Source organism: Arvicanthis niloticus, chromosome 17 (genome assembly GCF_011762505.2).
Source record: "Arvicanthis niloticus isolate mArvNil1 chromosome 17, mArvNil1.pat.X, whole genome shotgun sequence".
Classification (NCBI taxonomy): domain Eukaryota; kingdom Metazoa; phylum Chordata; class Mammalia; order Rodentia; family Muridae; genus Arvicanthis; species Arvicanthis niloticus.
Window position 1 is genome coordinate 33,994,441 of NC_047674.1, and position 16,980 is coordinate 34,011,420.

The following is a 16,980-nucleotide window of genomic DNA, read 5'->3' on the forward strand; positions in this document are numbered from 1 at the left end:
AACGGTCTTAAAATAGAAATTTTTTAAAAAAGTTTCATAAATTAGGAGAAACTTGTAGATTGCCTTATTGTTCTTACCATGTAATTCAGAATGTCCTCCTAGATTTTTCTCCTGTGGAATTTACCAAGTTAAACATGATCAAGAGGGTGTAAGGAGTAATGAAGAGTGTAGACGTGAAACTAGTTTAAGGGGTAACTTGTTTATGAGTGGTAGCAGTGGTGACCCCTGATAAGATGAGAGCAGTACCTCCTGGACTTGTCAAGACAGTTGAGATAAACACATTCAGAATCTGAGTGTGCCTTTGACATGTTCTCAGTACAAATGTCAATTTCCTATCCTTTCTCTTGGGTCTTGTAAGCACTGCACAGTTGCTAACTTCCCGGTCTTACTGGTAGCACCTTTAAGACACAGTATACATTTAAGATTATTACTGTAAGGATGGACAGTATGAAGGTAAATTTATAGCAAGCACACATACCTATTCATACAAATGTACACATTTTAATTTTAGGGCAGAGGCTCTAACCACCTTTGGAAACTTAGGTATTAGAGAAAGCATGTAGCCAGGCATGGTAGTGCATACCTGTGTGCTCTAATCAGTCTTGTGTTCTGTGGTCGCATTTATGTGTTAATAGGATACTATACATAACCATCAGAAATGAGAAGTGTATAGGACATAAATGTCCTTTAGTGTGAAATAAAGATGCTTATAATTTGATTTTTAGGGAAAAGTTACGTTTTACCTATGTTATCTTGCTTATAGTAGAAATTGTATAATTTATACTCAGAAAAGTCAAAAATTGGCATGAAAATTTCCAAATTATTTAAATAAAGTTAGAAGTTTTAAAATTAGTTTGTAGAAAGTATATTGAATATTGATTTTAGTTGTAACATAGGTATGACATTTTCCAAATAATAAATTGGAAATTGTAAATTTTTTTTTTTTTTTTTTTTTTTTTTTTTTTTTTACTGTGTCCATTTGTATACTGATTTTAGTTGTGACATGGCTTTCCCTTTTATTTTAGGCAGCTGCAGCCGATGGACATAGCAGTAGCCTTCTTCCTCAGATTATTCAATGTTTTGCTTGTCCACACTGCTTTCTTCTGTTTAGTACCAAGGATGAATGTTTGAAGCATATGTCTGCAAAGAATCATTTCCATAAGAGCTTTAAACTGGGTGGTATGTCAATATATTGCTGCTAAAACTTTGTAAATGAGTTACATTGTCAAACTTACACCTTTCAAAACACTCTTCTAAGTTAGCTATACTTCTCAGTTTAGAATCATAAAAATTAAATGTTTTAAATTCTTAATTTATCAAAAATGCTTATTTGTATCTGTATGTTTTAAACTCCCTTCTTTTTAGACAAGGTTTTACTCTGTAGGTCTAGCTGGCCTTGAACTCACAGAGATCTGTCTTTTTCAGCCTCCTGAGTGATGGGATTAAAGGCATGAGCCGCCTCCACCCAGCTATGTCCTATCTATTTGAGGGATGAAAAGAAACTTGGGAAGGAAAGCACATATCAGAACAGTGTTTTTGTTACATTGGGAGGTCTGGGGAATTGCATGAAAAGGCATTCTTTGTATTTAAGTCTAAAAAATGGTCTCCTGTACACTTTTACTTAACTGATGAGTTCAGGAAGGGAAGGATGAGAGAGATTGGGTTTCCCTTTGTTCAGATTACTTTGCAATTTGTGGTTCATTTTGTCTTTTAGATGATAAGGGAACAGCCCGCCCAATATCATTTCCATCTTTTGCAAAGAAGCTTTTGGTCTCTCTGTGCAAAGATGTTCCATTTCAGGTTAAGTGTGTGGCCTGCCACCAGACTCTGCGTTCTCACTTGGAGCTCACTGCCCATTTCAGGTTTGTATAGCTCTTCTAGTCTTAGGCTGTAGGAACTCCTTGTGATGTCTTCAGTAGTGCAGGGGTGCGGCAAGCATTTTCTATTCCAGGTGTCTCTCCTTTAGAATGAGGATGCACAGATCTAGCATAAAGAGAGAAGCAAGAGGCACAGGGAGAAGTGTGGACGGGAAGCATGGGGATGTGTAGCCAAAGGCAGGGGTCCTTACTTGTGAGTTAGCTTCTTAGACTCTCCAGCCTGTTGATGCATGTGAATAATTTCTCAGATGGTCCAGCCTATCGTGATGTGGTTCTTAATGAAAATTGTTCTTTAGCAGAAAAGAAATGTGGGTAGGACATATTCTTGACATAAGTTAATCAATTATTAACAAGAAGTTCTGGGAGTTGTGGTACCTACCTATGACCCTTAGCACTATAGGCTGAGGAAGGGTCACAAGTTAAAGACCAGCCTCGATTATATGGTGAACTTCCATCCAAAGGGGGAACAGAACAAAATGGGCTGGAGAGATGGTCAGTGATTAAGAGGATGTTAAGCCTGGGCTTAATTCTCAGTACCCACATGGCAGCTCACCACTGTCTGACCCCTCCAATTGCAGGGGACAGATAACTCTGAAAACTCTGGGCCCACAAGAAGTATACAGCTATATAGACAGAACACCCATACATGTTAAATAAATAAATACAGTTAAGTAAGTTAATCAGTTAAAAAAAAAAAAAAACTTACAATGAAGCCAGAAAACAGCAACAAAAGTAGAATATTATCTAGAAATTTATAATGGTCATTCATATTTGAATGACCTTGCGAATCTAATTTGCTTCAAGGCCCTTATATCGTGCATTTGATACTGATTAATGTTTTCTGAAGTTTGCCTTCATATTTTGAATCTTCTAATTCTACTTTTAACTCTTGTATGTGGATGAGAAAAATAAAATAGGGGTAATATAAAAGTATTTTAAGATGATAGAGTAACTGCATTATTGAAAAGATATCTTTTAGTGCTTATTTGTATTGTTATTTTAAAATTCTTGTCATACAAAGCAGAGAAAACTTATACTTTTTTTTTTAAATCCAAATTAGGGTTCGTTGTCGAAATGCTGGACCTGTAGCTATAGCTGAGAAAAGCATTACTCAGGTTGCAAAAGAATTCATAGTAAGAGGTTATTGTTCAGATTGCCTCCAGGTCTTTATGGATGAAGCCAGCACCCAAAGTCACAAGAATTCAGGACACAAAATTACACTTGCAAACTCAATGGAAGAATCTGTCTTGCTTTATTGCCACATCAGTGAAGGGAGTAGGCCGCCTTGTGATTTACATTTATTCAATCAACCCAAAATTTCATCACTTAAACGAATTCTGTCCATTAAAGAGTCCAGTGCAGAGGACTGTGTCATTCCAACAAAGAAGGTGAACTTAGGAGTTGAAAGCCATGGAGGTACAGCTTGTGTACAGAGTCAGAGTTCAGTAGTCAAAGCCTGGTTTTGTGAATGCAGTCGGCGGTTTCCAAGTGAAGATGCGGTAGAAAAGCATGTTTTCTCAGCAAACACAATGTGTTACAAGTGTGTGGTCTGTGGAAAGGTTTGTGAAGATTCAGGGGTCATGCGTTTACACATGAGCCGGTTTCATGGAGGGGCGCATTTAAATAACTTTCTGTTTTGGTGTCGGACGTGCAAAAAGGAGTTAATAAAGAAAGATGCCATCATGGCACACATTACTGAGTTTCATAGTGGGCATAGGTATTTTTATGAGGTGGATGTGCTAGAGGAGGAGGCCGTGCCGTCGTCCTCTGCGGAGAGCCATTTGAATGCTGACCAGCCACCTTCACCCATTGCCGTTGTTGATCACTGCACAGCAACCAGTCCTCCCAGGGGCAGGTGGCAGTGCCGCATCTGTGAGGACATGTTTGATTCCCAGGAGTGTGTGAAGCAGCACTGCATGTCCTTGACAAGCCACCAGTTTCATAGATACAGCTGTGCCCACTGCAGAAAGACGTTCCATAAAGTGGACACTCTGTACCGACATTGCCAGGATGAGCATGACAATGAGATCAAGATGAAGTACTTCTGTGGGCTTTGTGATCTCATTTTTGACAAGGAAGAAGCATTTCTGAGTCACTATAAGGAGCACCACAGTATAGATTATGTGTTTGTGTCAGAAAAAAGGCAAACCTCAATTAAAACTGAAAGCGATTTTAAAATAGTAGAGACCAGTAATTTACTAAGCTGTGGCTGTCATGAAAGTTACATCTGTAAAATCAACAGAAGGGAAGATTATGACAGATGTCTGCAAGTCATGCTGGAGAAAGGTAGGCTGTGGTTTCGCTGCAGCTCGTGCTCAGCCACAGCACAGAATGTGGCCGACATGAAAGCTCACGTCTGTCAAGCACACAAAAAGGAGAACAGCGATGGGGGGCAGCAGTACGTCATCAAGTGTGGCGTCTGCACCAAAGCCTTCCTGAACACCGAGACTGCTCAGCAGCACGTCCACAGGAAGCACGCTGCCTTCCAGAATCCCGCTGTGACCCATGGCGGAGCGGACAGAGGACGCATGGGCCACCTTGCTGCCAGTGTCTCACATGCTGAGAAAAACCTGAAACAGACAAACTATCAGAAACATTCAGATGTGGAAAAGGGAGCTGAGCATGACATACGGTGCCAGAACATAGGTATGGCTTTACAGTGTGGGCAAGTTTAGCGCACTCACACTAGAACATGCGTACGTACATATGCGTATACCCACCAGTAAAAGCTCAGTGAGTGCTGACATCAGCAGTATCACTGATGACAGCAACCAGTGTGCACTTTCAGGGATTTGTGCTTATGCTGTCTTTAAATAATACAGTAGGTCTCTTTCTGTTTACAAAGAAATGGAAGTTTTGAGAAATGACAGGTTGTGATACTCTTCTAAAAGATTTGAGAGTTATTCTGAACCTTAAAATCATACTTTCCTTAAAATATGAAGGTTCATTAAAAAGCAGATTTTTTTCCCTTTGTGTGTGAATGTGTGTTTAAGTCTGTATCTTTGTATGTTGTGCTTAGTTTTGTGCATGCTAAGCAGATGCACTGCCATTGAGCTACATCACCAGCTCCAGATGAATCCTTTTGTATTTATATTGGTTTGTTTGCTTTCAAATAAAAAAAGTTGGAACAGGAGAGATGGCTCAGTGGTTAAGAGCACTGCCTGCTCTTCCAGAGGTCCCAGGTTTAATTGCCTGCACCCTCATGGCAGTTCACACCTGTCTAACTCCAGTTCCAGGGGACTTGACACCTTCACACAGACATACATGCAGGTAAAACACCAAAGAACATCAAATAAAAATACACAATTTAAATAAATTTTAAAGTTTAAGTTTTTATTTGCTTTGGTTTTGCTTTTTTAAGACCAGGTCTTATACATTGTGTGTGGTTGCCTGATGTAAGGCCTGGAAAACCCTCTCCAGTGGGCCTGTACCTAGAGTCTCCTGGTTTCAGCTGAGGAACAAGAACCCCCTTGGTTCTTGCCCCTGCTACAGCACCTGCTAGACTCCAAGATGTTTATCTAGAGTAGAGCACCTTCCCTCAGCCTCTCCTGGGGATACACAGCCAGTGGTGGACCAAGAGGTAGCTATCTACCTATCTATAGCTATCCAGCCAGAACTGGCTGGCAGCATGTGTGAAGTAGGCATGTGTGGAGGCCCAGCAGCTGAGGTTGGCAAGCTGGGGCTCTGGTTAGACTTTGATTACTTGCCATTGATCTATTTTTTGACATGGAGTCTTATACTGTTACTCAGACTGTCATACTCTTGGGCTCAAGTGACCCTCCCAACTCAGCTTTCAGACTATAGGTGTGCACCACCACTCCAGGCTTTAGACTATTGATTATAGGTGTGCACCACCACTCCAGGCTATAGACTATTGATTATAGGTGTGCACCACCACTCCAGGCTATAGACTATTGATTATAGGTGTGCACCACCACTCCAGGCTATAGACTATTGATTATAGGTGTGCACCACCACTCTAGGCTATGGGCCATTGACTTCACAGGTATGATCTGTAGTGTACATAGGTCTTGATGCTTAGTTGTCAGTTTTCAGTAAAAGCATTAAATATTTCATGGTCTAGTTAATTCTAGTTTCAAAAAAGTAAAACAGTAGCCCCAGCGTTTTATGTTCTTTTGTGTTTTTCTTTCAGTTTTTTTTTTTTATTACTTTGGGGGAATCTTGTGTTTGTCTGTGTTCAATAGAGAACGACAGTAGCATTTAAGAACCTGAAGATGTAATGTGGCTTGGAGATAGGAAAGGATGGTAGTAACACATTGAAGAGGTCTCTGTTAGTCCTAGTAGAAACTACTCATTTCGTCCAAGGCTTGCATGAAAACCACTAGAAACTGTAAGGCCCTGTCATGGTGGAAAAGCTTGAAAGTGGGGTTGGGTAAGAAGGGAAGTATGGGAGATGAAAGGAGAACCTGAGAGAACCAAGAAATAGGGTGTAAGTCTACTAGCACCTGTTTCTAGCACCCGTGAGATCGGCCTTTGAAGTTCCCTTATTTGAAGTACCCTCTCTTGGGTATTTGATCCTCAAGCCAGAGAGCTACTAATAAATCCAGCTAGATTTATTAGTAGAAAAGCAAATTTATTAGAGAAAAGCAGATTCTCATGACAAACCTTGAAAACTATGTTTGTGGGGTTTCATTATGTCACCTAGGCTGCCTTCAAACTGTGGTCTTCCATCCTGCCTCAAGAATGTTGGGTTAAGGTGTGTGCCTACCTTGTACTTCGACTTTATTGCTTTTACACGTTCCCTTTGAGCTGTCCTAGACGGAATGTTAGCACCTAATTTGAATGTTGTCACTATGCATTATATTATTCTACTAGATTATTTTTGTGTCTGTGTTGATATAAGTTCACAAGTCTTTTCATGCACATTGAATATTTATGGATACTGAAATTCTATTTAGTCTTAAAATTTGAACTTCTATTTGACCTAGTATATTAATTTGTTAAAAGTAACTTTATTTTTAATAACAAATTTTTTATGGCTCTTTAAAAAGAAAACCTTAGCCAGTTATAGTAGTGCATGCCTGTAGTCTTAGCACTTGGGATGAAGGCAGGAGAATCAGAAGTTCATGGCCAGTCTTGAGAGCATAGTGATTTTGAGTCCATTCTGGGCTAAATAAATAAGATCCTGTCTCAGATCAAAACTACAAAGGCCTTATAGTCAGGGGAAGACAGCTTAAGAAGGACATCAAACGTGAAGTGTCCTGAATACTACCTGCCTTAAGTCTAAAGGGTTCTATACAGATTGGATTCCTTGAAAAGGTTTCAGTAGAGATGGACAATAGGAACAATGGACGGTTTTACATTTAGGACCTCTAATATCTTTTAGACTTCAGGAATTAGGATATTTATGAATGATTCTTACTGAACTCATGTTAATTTTGTTTGTTTGTTTGTTTGTTTTTCTTAGAGGAGGAAGTTGAGCTCCCAGACGTGGACTACCTGCGAACCATGACTCATATAGTCTTTGTAGATTTTGATAACTGGTCAAACTTCTTTGGCCATCTACCTGGGCATCTTAATCAAGGAACATTTATTTGGGGCTTTCAAGGTATGGTTAAGAAGGAAAGCATTAGAGGCACCTCTTCTGAAAATGTGACTCACTTAAAAAGGACCCTGTGGACCTTCCCGAACAGACCATGAAAACGTAGTTTGAGTGTTATTACTGTGCGCTGCTCTGCTAGGTCACTTGTTTACATTTATTTACCTCTTCTGTGTGTAGAGGTCAGAGGACAATCTGTGGGAATGGTTCTCTTCCTACGTTATGTAGGTTTCAGGGTATCGTTCATGTAGTATCATTCTTCGGTCATTAGCCTTGGTGACAAGCACCTTTACCCACTGAGCTGCCTGGCCAGCTATAGCTAGGGATTTCGCTGCTGTTGTTAACATGTTTCTGTGGTTTTAGCTCTGTTTGCTAACCCCAAATTCACGTATCTTTTGATACACATTAAAGAAAGATTTATTCAGCACCTATGATGTGTCCGGCTTTGAAAATGCCAGAAAGCAGGCGTGGAGGGCTGTGTTTGACTAGTTGTATGTGTTTAACATTTCAATAGTAACTTACAAACAAAATTTAAGGAAGCAGGCTGAGAGAATTGTGTTTGTTACAGGATCACTAGAAAATAGCATTATCTCTTGAACTGTGTTCTTGTAGCTATGGGAGTGTTGTGATTTTCAGTATGCTACAGTTACCTCTTTAGTTCATTATGAAGTACCACATCACTCCATACTTCTATAAACCACTGGCCTGACTACAGGAAAGAATTCTTTGATTTACTGAGATTTAGTGTAGTGAGTATCGCATGCATTTTTAGAGGAAATGGCATAAAAAGGTAAGAATTGGCATTAAAGATAGAAACATACTGATCTGGATAAGTTGGCCAAACTAATGTTTTATCAAGTCTAGTTCTGCTGTCATACTTTTTAATTTTTAAAAATTCTTGATAATTATATATATATATATATGAAAAATGTGTGTGCGTATACATATACATGTATATAGTCCTTTTTACCCCCATTGTGATCTCACTTCTCCCCTGAACCCCTTCTTCACAGAATTCTCTTTTCACATGTCTCTTGCTGGCATGAGTGTGGGTGAGAGGCTGCTTAGTGAGCATGGGTTGTCTTAGCACTGACTGCATCACTAAAGCCAGTGACCGCCTCCAGCAACCATGAGCTCATCACCCGTCCATTGTGGAATGTGGCTAGGCCCACCCCGGGCAAGTCCTCACAGTCTCATCAGCCATGCTGTGTCCTACAGACCGTGCTTCAGAGTACTCACTCCTCTGTCCACTGCCTCTTACAGTCTTCTGCCCCCTCTTGCCTTGGGTTTCCTGGGCGTTGGAGGGAGTTAGGCCTGAGCATTCAACAGCAGTTACCTCAGCACTCTCACTACTCAGGAGTCTGATTTGACTTTTGCCCACACAAGAGAAGCCTGTCTGAGAAGGACAGAGAGCAAGAGCAGCACTAACCTATGAATATAAACAGAAATATTTAGAATTCGTATGTATTGTTTCTTATCCACTGACTTTGGCATATTTGTAAAACCTACTAAACTTTGAATTTATGTAGAGTGACACCATTAGAAGAATGTTAACTTTAGTTTTTTTTACTCTGCTCTCTATCCATATGAACTTCTAAGAAAAGTTATTTTTATGCAAATGGATGTTTTACCTCTTTGTATGTTGTGCACGAGCTGCTAGTGCTCATGGAGACCAAGAAATGGTATCAGATTCCCTGGACAAGTTATAGACAGTTGTGAGCTACCTGTGAGTGCTGGGAATCAAACCCCAGAGGAGCCAGTGTTCTTAACCATGGAGACATCTCTCCACCCCTCACCCCATGAACTCTGACATGTGTAGGCAGATTAAAGGAAGTCAGACTCTGTTCCCAAGATTGTAAAGCGACAAGATGGTGATACCTGTTTCAGGACCGAGACAGCATGTCTTGTAGCTGTAGGCATTGTAACTGAACTCTCGGTCACCCTGTCTCCACCCCGCATGCCTATGCTCCCCAGCCCTGGTTTATGAGGTGCCAGGCTTTGTGCATTCTTGGCATCTGCTCTGATAAGTGAGCTACGTCTGCAGGCCAGTTCCCTCACATTGTAATTTAGTACTTTCAGGAAGAAAATAGAGGTTCTAGTTTACCTTGATAAGTCCCTAGTCTCTTGGTGCCTTGCTTGACTATCATTTATATTTTTTTCTAAAATTAATAGGGGGAAACACCAATTGGAAGCCTCCGCTCAGCTGTAAGGTCTATAATTACCTGAACAGGATTGGATGCTTCTTTCTTCATCCTCGCTGTAGTAAAAGAAAAGATGCTGCTGATTTTGCCATATGTATGCATGTAAGTAGGTGTTTATTAAAGACCTGATGGCAGTCTCCGTTTGTCTGCATATAAGTAGGTGTGTTAATAAAGATGGGATGGCAATCTAGGATGCATTTGGATTTTTGCCTTTTGGACTGTAATGGCAGCATAGATTATTATTCAGAGCTGATTTCATATAAACCTTTGTGTGTCAGGTCCTACACACTGCTTGTGTGGTCCTGCCAGGACCCCACCACAGACACACTCACTTTTTACGGCAGTCCTCCAGATTTCATCTGTATCTAGCAAACGTAGTTATGTGTGGAATGAATAGTCAAGATGGTGCTGCACTGCTGTGGACAATATCCTTTTACATCTTCATATCTGAAATTGAGAGGTACTGGATTAACTGCTGCTGTCTTAGGTAGAATTTGCATTTACATCTGTCTCTGCCCATCACCCATGAAACTTCTGACGGAGCCAGGACTCACTTGATATTAAGTCCTCTGCGTGAACATTTCTGTGTCACTCTGATCATGTGAGTGAATGCCTTTGCAAATGTATCACTTGCTGCTTCATCCTCAGGAGATTCCTTCTTCCTTTGATTGAGTCATAGAATCTGCCTTCTGAACACGTTCCCTGTGAGGGTTTATGTGTTCTTCCTTGAGTAGGTGGCCTTTAGGTCCCTTTGTCATGCAGGTGCCTCCTCTGTATCTGTAGTTTGCCTGCTGCGTTTTCTCACTGCTGCCTCCATAGGTTGTCTTGTAATTGTTGACATCTTACATTTGACTTTTGACATAGGTGCCATATGTCAACTATGAAGGCTCGTTAGGGAATCAGTATAACATACTGTCCTAGATATGTGCTCCTTGTGAAATAGATGTTACTTGATTTGAAACTTGTAGATTTGTAACAACCCGTGTCATTTGTTCCACCTTAGGCTGGCCGTCTAGATGAGCAGCTGCCCAAACAAATTCCTTTTACCATCCTCTCGGGAGACCAAGGCTTTCTGGAGCTAGAGAATCAATTTAAGAAGACCCAGAGGCCAGCTCATATACTGAACCCTCACCACTTAGAGGGAGACATGATGTGTGCCTTGTTAAATAGCATATCTGATACTACCAAAGGTATGCAGCTGCTGCCACAGTGCAAACCACCCAAGAGGAGGAGATTTCACTGCTGAGAAAACCAATAAACTGCTGTAAACTGCTGTCTGTTTCCTAAACCTTTGTGCTTTTATCCGTCTGTCTTGCTTGTCCTTTCTTACATACTTACATCTTATTTGTTTGCTTTGAACAGGATCTCTTATAGCCCAGGCTAGTCTTGAACTTCTGTCTGGAAGAAGCTGATAGAGCAGAGGCTAGCTTTGAACACTTAATCTTCCTGTCTCTTCCTCCCAAGTGCTGAAATTCTAGCCCTATGCTGTCATGCCTGGTATTAATTACTTTCATTCTTTAGTGTTTCAGAATGAAGATTAATCACAGTAATTTTCCACAGCCTTTATTTATTCTAATAGATAAAAAATCAGTTTCCACTTGTATAAAATATGTATTAATGTCATAAAACATACTAAAGCTCAGAATTCAGATCGTCACTGGTTCTAAGATGGCAAATGTATCTTCAGATGTTAGTAGATAAACAAGAGGACGAGTGTAGAGACCATTTGAGAGGTTGCCTGTGACATGGTGAGATGCCGATGCGCCTGTGAGTCCTGGCTCGGAGTTGGGTCCTCCTACTCAGTTGCCCTGCTTGCTTACTGCTCTGTCCACCTCTGAGTTTGCCCGTGGTTAGGAGTCCAGTTTTGCCGCCCAGTATTTGACAAAGTAGCTTTGGTTTTCCTAATTTCTAACATGAAAGAAGAGAATATAAGAATGATATTTAAATGTAATACATGTGTAATACACGTGTGGTGAGTCACACGTGGTCCTTCTAGTGGTTCAGAGACTGAAGCAGAAAGATAGCTATGAGTTGTAGAACACCCTGGGCTTTATTTCCAAAGTGAGACCCTGTTTCTAAAGGTAACAACCCCCCACCAGAAAAAAAAGGTCCTAATGAGATATATGAAACCTGTGTCAAATTTAAAAAAAAATAAATGAAAAAAGATTTGAAGATTTTGGCGAATGGCCTCAGTGACAGAAAACTGGCTGCTTCTCAGAGTGTTTCTGGATGGATTAGCATTTTTCTATTCTCCCTGTTTTCTTCTAATATATTTGAAACTATATTTTTAGTAAAAACTCACAAGAATGTTACTCTAATTAGCAATTACAGGGGATCAGTTGATTCTACAAATTACCATTTCTTTTACTCTCCCTTTTCTATTTTAAAATAGTCTCTTCTGGCCCAAACTGGCTTGGAGCTCCAGGTACTCCTGCCCCCACCTCTGAAGTGCAGGGTGTAATGTCACATGCCACCATGCTTAGCATTCTGTTTGGAAGCAGTAATGAAGCTTGGTGTGGTGGCACATGGCCATTAGCCACCCCTAGGGAGGCAGAGCCGAAGAGGATTGTGAGTTCAGCTTTGCCTAATGTGTCCACAAAACAAACAAGATTATAAAGGAAAGTCAATCCTTTCCTATTTATACCATACCTCAGTTCTCCATGTTTTCTCCTACTCTGTAATTTTTATTTTCATCCACTTAATCAGAGGTTCCCCACAGGCATCTAAGTTCTTTTACGTTTTATTCAGAAATCTTTAATGCAGTTTCATGTTTCAGAGGTGAACATTACACTTGTCACTGAAGTTTTCAGTAAAATGGCTTTTATTGAGGGCATACTATTTTACAACCAATATGCTATAATTTTTATAGTCTTGTTTAAACATTTAGAGTTTAGACACATTTAAATAACTTCTGATGTTTTTTAGTCCTCTTTTTTTATATATGTATGAGCTAGATGTATTGGATTCTAAATCCTTATGGGTGAGGAAGCAGTGATTTAGGAAGATTCAGTTACCTACCTGTGGCCTCTGCTTGTCTCTTCATCGGTACCACCTGGTTGTTAGCAAGCCAGATTCCATGGTATAGAGGTGGGTTCTCCACTCACCCACATGCACTGTAACTTATTGGCTATAGCCATCTGCTTTAAGAGTGAAGAGGATTCGAGGCCAGCCTGGTCTACAGAGTGAGTTCCAGGACAGCCAAGGTTATACAGAGAAACCCTGTCTCGAAAAACAACAAACAAAGAAACAAAAAAGAGTGGAGAGATGTATTTTGCTATAGTACAAAAATAATGCATTTTGTTTACATAAAGGTATATATTAGATTTTCGTTTTGAACCAGTATTTAGGAATTTCTATTTATTTTTGTCAGAAGATAGAAATTAGTTGTGAGAGTTCTAGTGCCTCAGAAATAAAGTGGACCTGATGCTGAACACACTCAGGGGAAGCAGTCAGCCTTGTAAATGCCCTAGGATCTGTGCTGAGCCATTAAACTAGTCTCCCTGTTCTTCAGGCATCTCAGAGTGGATGTGCATAGCCTGCAGCTCTGAGAAGTGCAGTAGCAACCCTGGCCTGCTGGCCATCACCTTACCTCCCCTCTGTGTGGACCTCTCTTGAAGAGAATCCATCTTAGAAAGTGGATATAGAAGTTGCCCTGTGCTGTGAGCATGCAGACAGTTGAGGCAGTCTTATGCCTGTAGACAAGGACTTATGTCATACAATCTTGAAGTAAGTCAGACAGCAAATCTGCCTCTTGTTTCTGAGTCTTTATAGTCCAGTTAATTCTGTACAGAGGACTGAAAGTAGAAGAATGCTAATGATTTTCTCAATTTGTGCAGATCCTTTGGTTGGGGCAGAAAAACCTGCTCTGCAGCCTAGTGTATGCTCCACTTGGTTCACCCCGACAGCTCATGTATTAGGACCTCCACTAAGGCGAAGCGCTGGGGTCAGTCTGGAATGTTCTTTTGGCTGACCTAGGCATTACACTGTAGGAACAGAACCTGTTGATATATTTTTTTTCTTTTGTAGTTTTTTGTTCATTGGTTTTCATTTTTTCCTCTCTCTTTGTTTTCTTTTAAAACAAACTTCATTGCACTTTCTTATTCATTTGCACCCGTGGAGGTCCAGACCATGTGCAGGCTTCAGTTCCCCCTCCTGTGTGCTCATGAGGCTGTGGTGGCAAGCGCAGAGTTAGCAGCCTAAGCCGTCCCATCAGCTCTCCCTCTGTTTTTAATGTCTGTACTCTAGAGACTGGGTTTTGTTTTGAAAACTAAATAAAATGTTTCTCCGAGATGTTGTTTGAAGTATTTAAAGCAGTATGCTTAAATAGCAAAATAAATTTCTGCAAAAACGAGAATGAAGTACAAAATTTAGTTTATTCAAATTGTGAGTAAAATCTTAATTCTTGGTGCTTTACTGTGTTTTTGCAGAGGCAAGCACTAGTTATATTTAGTTATTTTGACTTCAATTCTGTCCCTATGATATTTGTGTGCTATGCGTGTCTTTTTTACATACAGTTGTGTGTTGACACATTGATATATGTTCGTTTAAATTTTAAATTTTGATTAAAAGTGGTTAGCCAAATAAATAACAAGGTTACTGGTTACACCAGAAATGATTTCCCCCCAATACCTGGTCAATCATAGCTGTTTATAGAAACTTGAGGTTTGTTATGAAAGCCATTATAACACTAGGTGACTTTGTGTCCTGTATTGCCATTGTCAATCAGTTAAGGCTTTTTATTGCTTCTTTATAGCAGTGAGTGCCTCTGGTTTGAAAATAATAAGCGTTAACAAGCCCTGCTGGGCTAGCAGTGGGGCACTACTGAATAAGCTCGGTATGGAAGATCTTTGAAAATATATTGTTTGGCTAAGCATGGTAGTTCACACCTGGGGCAGGAGAATTGCTGTGAGTTTGAAGCCACATATTAAGTGCAGGACACAGGGTTTTCAGAACTGTCTTTGCATTTCTCTCTCACAGAGTGTGACAGCGATGACAGCTCGGGGGTGAAAGGCTCTCCAACGGAGGAGCTCAGGGCCACGGAGGGTAAGAGTGCATCCCGCCACCCAGAGTGTGTGTGTCATGTTGTCTTTAACTCCCTGTGCCTTCATTGTCTGAGTGTTCCTTCTTCTAAAACTGCTTCCTTCTGTAAGATGATTAAAAAGCAGACCTAGTCGTCGCAGGCTAGAACACAGTAGCATGTTTTTGCAACCTTTATTTTAAAACCTTTGACTAAGTCCAGGAGATGCTGATCAAAATTGTGAATGTTAAAATTGTGAATGTTAACTACCCATATATTGGGATGCTTGAGTTTTGTAAGTTTCTGCCTACCCTGGTCACTTTGCATTGTGTACAACTGGGTATATTTCAGAACCTCCCCCATTGTTATTTTTGCAATCTATTTTATAGTTAGGACATTGAATGTTTTTATGGTTCTTAGTTTAGGGAAAGAATTATTGTTAAGAATTTCAGGTAACATGCTGGGGTCATAGCTTTGTTGGTACAGTGCTTGCCCAGTGTGCTGCATAAAGCCAGATGTGGAGGTTAACAGAGACAGGAGAATCGGACATTTAAATTTAAGGTCATCTTTGGTGCTTTAGTAATCTGCAAGCTAGTCTGGGTTACATGAGACCCTGTCTCAAACATTTAACAAATCAAAGAATCCAGAAGAAGACACCCTAAATTTTTCACTAATAAATTTGAAATGCTGCCGGGCAGTGGTGGCACACGCCTTTAATCCCAGCACTTGGGAAGCAGAGGCAGGCAGATTTCTGAGTTTGAGGCCAGCCTGGTCTACAGAGTGAGTTCCAAGACAGCCAGGGCTACACAGAGAAACCCTGTCTCAAATAAATAAATAAATAAATAAAAATGAAATGCCAGCATTATGTCCACAGACAATCAGAGGGGCGAGACAGTGTGATTTGTTTCCTGGTGATGCCTTCTGTCCAGTATTTAGCCCACAGTGTCCCCTGCCAAGGCAGGGATCCAATCCCCCCACTTTCCTCTAGTCACCTTTTCTTTCCTTTTCCTCTGCACCAGTGTTCTCTCCCTTTCTGATACTTCTCCCCTTTAATAGGTTTCTCTCATGTTGTGGTGACCCCAACCATAAAATTATTTTTCTGCTACTTCTTAGCTGTAATTCTGCCACTTTTATGAATTGTAATGCAAATATCTGCTTTCTGATGGTCTTAGGCAACCCCTGAAGAAGGGTCGTTTGGCACCCAAATGTGTCATGACCTGCAGGTTGAGATCTGCAAGTTGGTATGATAAATAGCTCAAATGTCATTTCTGTTTGATTTACTCATTTTGCTTTTGTCTGTTTTGCTGAGATGGTTGTCTTTCGTACTGTTTAGGCAACCTTGACCTTCCTGCCTGAGCCTCCCTAGTAGCTGAGGTTACAGGTAAACACTACATACACAGATACAGTTCTCTGGTTGAGGGCAGAGCTATAGCTGCTGTCTGTGAGAGCTGCAACTGTACAGACCTGGTTCACTTGGAATAGTTGTCTTCTCATCCCTGCTGAGCCCCTGATGATGAGTTACGGTCATGCTTATCTGTTTACCTCACCAGAACCTCGCAGAGCATGAGCAGTAATGATTGCTTGTTGGATAGATGAAGTTACAGTAAGAACTTAAAAGTGTGTTAGATCCACCAGGGCCTGTCTTCCTGCTACTGGATAATTACCATGATCTGTTTGAGGCAAACTCAAAAACTTTAGAAATCTTCTTAAATTACTCTCTCCTAACACTCTGTTTGACAGATGGTGTCAGAAGCAGGTAAATTTGCTTTTGGCTTTTGCTTTGTTGGGGTGAGCTAAGCTGTTCCCTCCTGTGATGGTTGCTGTCCGAGAACCAGTACCAAATTCTGCCCACCCAGGCAGCCACATGACATGCAGTGGCTATGCAAACGCTGGATCTAGTTGCCGGTGTTAGGGGCTGTATAGTAGTGGGCAGGCCCTTCCTTCATACTTTCTCGTGTTTATGTTCTTTTGCTGTTGATGGTGCTGGAGTGATAGAATGAAGCCACTGAAAATCAGGTGTTACCTCTCCATTCTTGATTCAGACAGAGTAGGCAGCTAGCCACTTAAGTTGTACAAACTATATTCCTAATGTGATCATTGGAGGGTGGTTTTTTTTTTTTTTTTTTTGACTAGTTTTTGACAGAAATTTTGCTGAATTCCAGGAACTAAAAGCCCACTTCTTTCTGTCTTTGCAGATTACTCTGTGCTAGACCTCCAGCCAGCCAGGTATATGTCAAGCCTGCAGATGAGTTAGTGGTGAAATTCTCTTCATATGGCTTCCCAGCTTACACCCTGTCCAGACATATACATGGCTTTATAAATCTT

The 16,980-nt window shown here is 40.6% G+C and overlaps 1 protein-coding gene across 4 annotated transcripts in view; it reads left to right on the top strand.

Annotated features, from left to right (window-relative positions):
• Znf451 (zinc finger protein 451) overlaps positions 1-16,980 on the top strand; it is a 54,336-nt gene that overhangs the window by 32,555 nt on the left and 4,801 nt on the right. Inside the window, exons 8-15 of one of the 4 annotated variants that reach the window (XM_034521223.2) lie at positions 1,026-1,179; positions 1,715-1,862; positions 2,938-4,523; positions 7,306-7,446; positions 9,610-9,740; positions 10,642-10,828; positions 14,616-14,681; positions 16,851-16,881. In XM_034521223.2, the coding sequence (XP_034377114.1) occupies positions 1,026-1,179; positions 1,715-1,862; positions 2,938-4,523; positions 7,306-7,446; positions 9,610-9,740; positions 10,642-10,828; positions 14,616-14,681; positions 16,851-16,881 (2,444 nt within the window). The remainder of the gene's footprint in view (positions 1-1,025; positions 1,180-1,714; positions 1,863-2,937; positions 4,524-7,305; positions 7,447-9,609; positions 9,741-10,641; positions 10,829-14,615; positions 14,682-16,850; positions 16,882-16,980) is intronic. The other 3 variants (XR_013104659.1, XM_034521224.2, XM_076915124.1) reach the window with 3 other exon arrangements.